This window comes from Myotis davidii, unplaced genomic scaffold, assembly GCF_000327345.1.
Source record: "Myotis davidii unplaced genomic scaffold, ASM32734v1 scaffold826, whole genome shotgun sequence".
NCBI classification, from domain to species: Eukaryota; Metazoa; Chordata; class Mammalia; order Chiroptera; family Vespertilionidae; genus Myotis; species Myotis davidii.
Genome location: NW_006297142.1, coordinates 1288946 through 1296680, shown reverse-complemented (window position 1 = coordinate 1296680; position 7735 = coordinate 1288946). Strand labels below are relative to the sequence as shown.

At 54.2% G+C, this 7735-nt stretch overlaps 2 protein-coding genes across 5 annotated transcripts in view; both read left to right on the top strand.

The window, feature by feature from the left end:
• The window catches only part of WDR74 (WD repeat domain 74), a 5125-nt gene extending 3406 nt beyond the window's left edge, over window positions 1-1719 (top strand). Inside the window, exons 6-10 of one of the 2 annotated variants that reach the window (XM_006772767.2) lie at window positions 156-256; window positions 337-392; window positions 663-808; window positions 896-952; window positions 1500-1719. In XM_006772767.2, coding sequence (XP_006772830.1) covers window positions 156-256; window positions 337-392; window positions 663-808; window positions 896-952; window positions 1500-1679 — 540 coding nt within the window. In that variant the 3' untranslated portion in view covers window positions 1680-1719. The remainder of the gene's footprint in view (window positions 1-155; window positions 257-336; window positions 393-662; window positions 809-895; window positions 953-1499) is intronic. The other variant, XM_015569834.1, reaches the window with a different exon arrangement.
• An 863-nt stretch (window positions 1720-2582) lies between these two features.
• The window catches only part of STX5 (syntaxin 5), a 15825-nt gene continuing 10672 nt past the window's right edge, over window positions 2583-7735 (top strand). The window contains exons 1-5 of one of the 3 annotated variants that reach the window (XM_006772766.2): window positions 2583-2722; window positions 3382-3625; window positions 4593-4663; window positions 4824-4879; window positions 4994-5064. In XM_006772766.2, the coding sequence (XP_006772829.1) occupies window positions 3401-3625; window positions 4593-4663; window positions 4824-4879; window positions 4994-5064 (423 nt within the window). In that variant the 5' untranslated portion in view covers window positions 2583-2722; window positions 3382-3400. Of the gene's footprint in view, window positions 2723-2826; window positions 3626-4592; window positions 4664-4823; window positions 4880-4993; window positions 5065-7735 lie in introns of those variants that run through there. The other 2 variants (XM_015569833.1, XM_015569832.1) reach the window with 2 other exon arrangements.

Below are 7735 nucleotides of genomic sequence, written 5' to 3'. Positions count from 1 at the left end.
CCCCCCCCCCCCCCCCCCCGCAACACTCAGATGAGAAAGTTTCTCTAAGAGTGGATCATAAACAGGAAAGCAGTATATGAGGGAGGGTGTGAAGTGGGTGAAGATGGGAGGGCACAGGGTGAGGGTACCCTTGTGATAGTTAAGTCTTCTTCCAGGTCCGTGTCTATGATCCAGCCTCCCCCCAACGCCGGCCAGTCCTCGAGGCCACCTATGGAGAGTACCCGCTGACCGCTATGACTCTCACTCCCGGGGGCAAGTGAGTGTTTAGAGGGCAGGAGTGGGGTCAGGGCTTCAGGAGGCTCCTGCTGACCCCACTTGCCTCTGCTCTCCTCTCAGCTCGGTGATTGTAGGAAACACTCATGGGCAGCTGGCAGAAATTGACCTTCGGCAAGGTAGTAGACTGGGGAGCCTTATAGGGGGGGTGGGGCAGGATTCCCTCTGGGGCAGTTGAACCCTCATTTAGGCATCAGTTTGTCTGGGTTCAAATCCTGGTTTCAAAAGCTGTATGACCTTGGACATGTGCATAGTTGACCTGTAAAATGGATATAATGGTAACCCCTATCTCAGCGTTATGTTAAGAATTAAGTCCCAAAATAAAAAGTGATTTCAACAATAAATACTACTGGTGGCGTGGCTCGCCTAACGCCTCCCCCTTTCTCCAGGGCGCCTACTGGGCTGCCTGAAGGGGCTGGCAGGCAGTGTCAGAGGGCTGCAGTGCCACCCTTCCAAGCCTCTCCTAGCCTCCTGTGGCTTGGACAGAATCCTGAGGGTACACAGGATCCAGAATCCACGGGGCCTGGAGCATAAGGTGAGAGCCTGCTGTCTCCTGGGCCCCCCACTCATACTCTGTACATTTCACTGTGCTTGACTCCTTAAGGTCCCTGGTCTCTTGCAGGTCTATCTGAAGTCTCAGCTGAACTGCCTTCTTCTGTCAGGCAGGGACAACTGGGAGGTAAGCAGTTGGGTCTGGGAAGGTGGAACCAAGAGCATAGATGTGAGATTTCTTCCCGTGGGAGCAAAAGGAAGCAGCTGGAACAAAGACTGGCCCTGCCCATCTCTCTGCCGCATCACTGCATTTTTGTGAGGAGTGTGAATAGTTGTAGTCCTGCCCTGACCGGTGTGGCTCAGTGGATGGAGCGTCGGCCTGCGGACTGAAGGGTCCCAGGTACGATTCCGGTCAAGGGCATGTACCTTGGTTGCGGTCACATCCCCAGTAGGAGATGTGCAGGAGGCGGCTGATCGATGTTTCTCTCTCATCGATGTTTCTAACTCTCTATCCCTCTCCCTTCCTCTCTGTAAAAAGTCAATAAAATATATTAAAAAAAAATAGTTATAGTCCTGACAGGGTTCCTGCCAAGAGTGACACAGGGACATGGATGGGACTTGTCCCCAGAGCAGGAAATGCAAGTGGTGGTACCTGGCAAGATGACTTCCCCCTTAATCCCTCCCCTGTGGGTCTGCCTGTGCCCCTGACTCCTCAGCTTTTCTCCACTCACTAGGATGAGCCGCCAGAGCCTCCAGAGCCGGCTAAGTTGTCCTCGGAAGACACAGAGGCAGATGAACTTTGGGCCTCCCTGGAGGCAGCTGCCAAGCGCCAGCGCCCTGATTTGGAGCAGACATCAGGGGTCTTCCCAACCCGGCGGAGAAAGAAGAAGCGGCCTGGCTCTGCCAGCCCCTGAGGGGCCTGAGCTCACTTTGTAAATAAACAGCTGACACCCACCATGACCCTGCGCCTTTTGTGATGGGAGAAATTAAAGGGGCGGCTGCTCTCTGAGCTGGGGCGGCGGGATATCTGACGTCACAAAAGCGGTGGGAGCCAGTGGGCTGGAGTGGTAGCACCGAGTGCCGGGCGAGCCGGGCCCTAGCGGGCCATGGGCTGCTGCCAAGACAAGGCCTTGAAAACCTCCAATGGGAAGTCCAAGAGGGCCAGATCGCAGAAAGTCGAGGAAGGTGGGAACAGAAACACAGCTGGGTGCGCAGGGAACGTGCTGGAGAGGATGTGGAGAAAAAGGAACACTTGTGCACTGCTGGTGGGAATGCAGACTGGTGCAGCCACTATGGAAGACAGTATGGAGTTTCTGTTCAGCGGCCGCTTCATCCTCGCAGACGCCGAGGAGGCCGATGTGAACTCGTCGGACCACCGGAAGCCCAAGTCCAACGAAAGCCTTTTGATCACCGTTGTCCTTGTTCAGCCGTCGGGACTCGCGGACAGCCAAGAGGCAGTCAATGAAGCATGGGTGTACGTACCAGGAGAACAACCCGGAGGAAATCCGGGAGGAGCCGGAGAAGGGATGACCCCAGCCCGGCTCTCAGTCCTCCCCAGCTTCCAGAGAATAAAGTTTCTAACGTGTACTAGCCGGAGCGCTTGTGCCTCTGCTGCCCTTTGCCCGCACCACCCGGGCTGCGGTCTCTTTAAGGCTCCTCCCCAGAGGCTGGCCCCGCCCAATGGGCCGCCGCTCTAGTTCCTGGGGGCGGGGTCACGACAGCGGCCTAGCCAATGGGAGAGCGGAATCGTTCTTGTATTTGGGTGAGGGGCGTGTCCCCGGGGTGCCGGGCTGGAATAGGCGTGGTACCGCCCTCTAGTCAGCGGGGGTGGGGTTACGTGTGGGTGACGTGGCGGCTCCCAGTCTTTGGTCGAGTTTCGGAGGCTTCGGCGCCCGCGGAGTAGGCGGTGACGGCCCAGGAGATTGTGGCGGCGGCGGCGGCAGGCGGCGGAGAGGAGGTAGGACTTGCTCTAAGAGTGGTCTGGCCGCCGTGGCAGCTCGGGGCCGCGGCTTTCCGGGGGCGATGACGGGTGGGGGTGGGGGGGAAAGGTAACCAGAGGCGAGCGGACTAGTCTTGCCGGCCGGGCTCGGGGTGAGCGAATACCTCGGTGTCCAATCAGGAAAGCCTCTGTTAAGAAAGACGTCGGCATAAGCTAATCATTAGTTGCAGTCCCCTAGAAGGCGGAGCTTGAGCGGGGGGTGGGACTTCCTGTTTCAAATAAACACCCGGAGATTTCTCCCCCTCCGCCCACCGAAGTGTGTCCCCCCCCTCCGAAGGTCCGTTACCCTTTCTCCCCGAGGCGGGGAAGGAACCCGTGGATCCAGGAGGGCCCACTAGGGCCTGGGGGCAGTTGCAAGGCCGAGCTGGAGCTTTGGGGCCGCGGGTCCCGCCTTGGGCCCTGTCTCTGCTTCGGGGCCCCCGGCCCGCACTCGGGCCGCCCGAGCCAAGTTGGAAGAAGAGTGAGAAGGGAGCGGCTTAGGCCGGAGAGGAAGTGGGGCCCAGCCTGTTGCCCGCCGGCCCCAGGATCTGCTGTTGGCTTCGGGGCGCAAGAATTTGCTGATTGGGGGCAATTTCTGGGGGAGAGGCCTGGGAATGACACTCTCCCCTCCACAACAGTCCGAGGTTATGCGTCTCAATGATCCCGCGGAAACGCTACGGGACTAAGAACACGGATCAGGGTGTCTACCTGGGTCTCTCAAAGACACAGGTCCTGTCCCCTGCAACTGCTGGCAGTAGCAGCAGCGACATCGCCCCTCCGCCCCCCCCAGTGGCCCTGGTCCCTCCCCCTCCCGACACCATGTCCTGCCGGGATCGGACCCAGGAGTTCCTGTCTGCCTGCAAATTCCTGCAGAGCCGTCAGGTAAGGGCCGGGCGTGGGAACGAAAGGTAGGGCTGCGCTCTGCTCAGAGCTGGGGGAGCGCATTCTTTCGGGAGCCTGATGGGGAACTGGCCGGGCTAGGAGGGGGCATGGGACCTGTGAAGAGGTGGGCTCGCTACCTACGGGCAGGCACACAGACCTTCTCGTGCGAGGAACCTGGAGGGTAGGGTTGCTGGTCCTGAAGGAATACCTCGGGGTGAGAGGTGGCTCCGATATATTGGGTTTGGATAAGGACCAGGTTCTAGAAAGAGCCTCTAGCCCAGAGACAACCACTTTGAATTCCAGCTCTGGTATAGTGCTGTCACAGTTCGCTCTGTTTCTGTATCTGTAAACTGAAGGGAGTTGTCTAGATAAGTACTTTTTACCAAAATCAGTTTGGAGTGCGTTTTAAGAAATTGCATTCCCTTGCCTTGATCCAGACTTGGTGAATGCAGGTGGGACCCGAGTGACTGCAGTTTCACATACTTGTACTGCTCAGCCCTTGTTAACACCTACTCTTCTGTGCTCTGCTCTCCAAGAGCTCTCCCGTTATACTCTTTGGTTCCCAGGTCGGAAGAATAGAATGGTAATCCGAGCTGTGTATTTAGTCTTTACAGTGCACCAGCTATTCGGCTGAAATACTTTTTACCACCCCGTGTCCTCTCGTCTTAGCAACACCCATAAGGAGGTGGGGGGGTTGTCTTCATTTTGTAGGAGAGGAGATACAGACTCAGAACGGTGTAAGTCACTTGGCCCAAACTCCCCAGCTACTAAGTGATGGAATCAAGATTTGAACCCTGGTCTCTCTGCCTTCAAATCTGGGCTCTCACCTGCTACTCCCGCTACTCCCGTAGACCCGCTGGTAGAGAATACGGTCAGTCCTAGAGAGAATTTAGCGGACAGCTGAGAACAGTGAAAGCTGGTGATGGGGAAGGGGATTCACGTTTCACCTCTTGACATTGCTTTTCAGAATGGGATACAGGCAAACAAGCCGGCTCTCCGTGCTGTCCGGCAGCGCAGTGAATTCTCCCTCATGGCCAAGTGAGTTGAGAGGAGTGGAGTGGGCTGAGGCGGTGTCTGAGGAGGAGGCTGCCTTTGCTGGCCTGGCTGTGAGGGCTGGAATGGGTTGTGCTGGCGCTGATGGGGGAGGCGGCCCTCTCCTGCTCTCTCCCACGGTGCTCTCACTAACGCTTGCTTGCAGGCGCATTGGGAAAGACCTCAGCAACACGTTTGCCAAGCTGGAGAAGCTGACGATCTGTGAGTGTTCTTGGGGTGTTTCAGGAACGGGCAGTGGACCGAGGAGGGTGGAGGAACCGTACTCCCTGAGCCTTCTCTTTGAGGTCACCGGTCGTGGCTTCTTTATCTCCGCAGTGGCAAAGCGCAAGTCCCTCTTTGATGATAAAGCAGTGGAGATTGAGGAGCTAACTTATATCATCAAACAGGTGAGCGAGTAGCTATCAAGAGGGCCCAGATTTCCAGTCAGATCACTTCCATCGTTTTCCATTGCCATGGAGGCCCAGAGCATGTTTCTGGAGTTAGCCCCAAACATCTTGCTCATCCACTGAGTCTCTAGATACTGTTTTATTATCTACTGTGTACAAAACACTGCCCTGGGCACTTGTCTCCCAAACATGAGACAAGATTCTGCCTTCAAGGGTTTATTGTCTAGAAGAGTATCCAGCCCCATAACATGAGTAGGAGATGAGTGTATAGAAAACATTTTACAAAAAGATGAATGAAAAGGGGGCATGTGTTATACCTTCAACAATAAAGATTTTTAAAAATGAATGAAATAGTCTGGAACACTGGAAAAGATTTTTTAGAGGAGGTCAAATCTGAGCTAGTTTTAAAGCTTGGATAGAGCCAGCGAAGAAACTTCCAGACAGAGAAAACGGAGTGCAGAGGTGTGGCTTCTCACAGGGAGGGTTCAGGCCTTGCTCAGATGTCACCTACTCAGGAGGCCTACCTGACTGTGCTGTTCAATAAATCCAGCAACCAAAACTCTGATCTCCCTTACCTTGCTCCGTTCTTTGTATGTATGTATGTATGTATGTATGTATTTATTTAATAACTACATGCCCGATGCATGAAATTCATGCAACAGTAGGCCTTCCTTCCCCCGGCTGCCGGCACCGGCTTCCCTCCGGCCGCCAGCAGGCACTCGGGACCCGGGCTTTCCTTGCAGCCCCAGTTTCGTCCGAAAGGATATCTGGTCTAATTAGGATATTACACTTTTATTATTATAGATTACTTTTTTAATTGATTGATTTTAGTGAGGAAAGGGGAGAGAGAAAGAGAAATATTGATTTGTTCCATTCATTCATTGGTTGATTCTTGTATGTGCCCTGTCCGGGGATCAAACCCGCAACCTTGGTCTGTCAGGGCGATGCTCTAACCAACTGAGCTGCCCGGCCAGGGCTGTTTTCTTTCTTAAAGCACTTGATCTGAAATTCCAGTGTTTTGTATAATTAGCTTGTTGTGTTTATTGTTTTGTCTTTGTTCTCTCCCAACTACCTCATTTCCCCTCAAAAAAGGAAGGGCCCAGGAGCAGAGATCTTTTTCCTTTCTGCTTGTTCACAGATGAGCCCCAGATGCCTGGAACAGGTCTGGCATTTGGTAGGTGCTCGATACTTGCTGACTGACTGAGTCATTGGCGGGAGATGGATGAGGCTGTAAAGGTAGATTGGTGGCTGGCGGTGGAGCTCACTGTGACCCTGTAAGGAGGATGGGACCACTCTGAATGCCGTGGGCTGCAAAGACCATTAGAACCTGGATCCCAGTTCTGCCTGAGAGACACTGGTCTAGCACGGGTCTCTACACTGCGATTCCTTCCTTCCCAGCACAGTGTAATAAGAATAAACTGTGAGGTTGAAGGACCCTGGGAGGAGGGGAGAAAACGCTGGAGCACGGGGCAGGGAGGCTAGCGAGGGCCCTGTGCAGTGCCTGCAGCTCTCCAGGACAGAGAGGCTGCTGGCGGAGGCCGGAGGGCAGACACGTTCAAGCCAGGCTGTGCTGGGGAGGAAGGGGGTTCCGCTAACTGTCGGAGTGTTACTGCGTAGGCACTCAAGAACCACAGCTGGATTCAGGCAGACGAGTTCAAATCCCAGGTGCACCCCTTGCATGTGACCCAAGTACCTGCCTGCGCTGAGCTTCAGTCCCTTACAAATAATAGGGGGCTGATAACAGCTCCCACCTCACAGGGTGGTGGTCAGGATTCCCTTGTTTGTTTCCAGTCACTCACATTATTGAGTGCCTTTGGCTGCCTGGTTTTGGGGATGGGGCAGCCAACAAGGCAGATGTGTGGTTCCTGTCTTCGGGAAATTCCTTTCTGAATGGGTAAAGTGGGCACTACACCGGTAGACAGAAAGGGCAATTTCAGGCAGTGATAAATTTTTCAATAAGAAATAATGTAAGCCCGGCTGGCATGGCTCAGTGGTTGAGTGTCGACCTATGAACCAGGAGGTCACGGTTCAGTTCCTGGTAGGGCACATGCCTGGATCCTCAGTGGCAGGTGTACAAAAGGCAGCCTATCAGTGATTCTCTCATCTTTGATGTTTCTGTCTCTCTCCCTCTCTCCCTTTCTCTATGAAATCAATAAAAATATATATTTAAAAAAAAGAAATAATGTAAGTGGGTTACTCAGGGTAGGGGGCCACTTTAGATGGGGCGATGTAGGATTGGGTAAACAAGTGGCACTGAGACCTGAACAGTTAGAGAAAATCCATTCAACAAGACCTGGTGGGAGCACTTTCTAGAAAGTGAGAATAGCAAAGGAAGAGGTTTAAAGTGCGGGCGACTTTGGTAAACGTGAAAGAGACTAAAGTGATCGCAGCACAGCAAGTGCAAAGGAGGCTGGGAGGGGATGAGATCAGAAACGGGGGGGCCAGACCATATACTAGTAGCATCTGTGCAGCCAGGCAGGGGGTCTGGGTTGGGTTTTACATGTAGTGGGAAGCCCTGGGAAGATTGGAAGCAGGGATGTGAGTCCCATTTTGGGTGAAAAGACCCCGCTGGCTGCGCGTAGAAATGATTGTCGCGGGACAAGCTCTAGGAGGAAGGTCACTTAGGAGGCTCGTGGAGCTTTTTTAGCGAGAACAGGCGGTCGAGGACGGG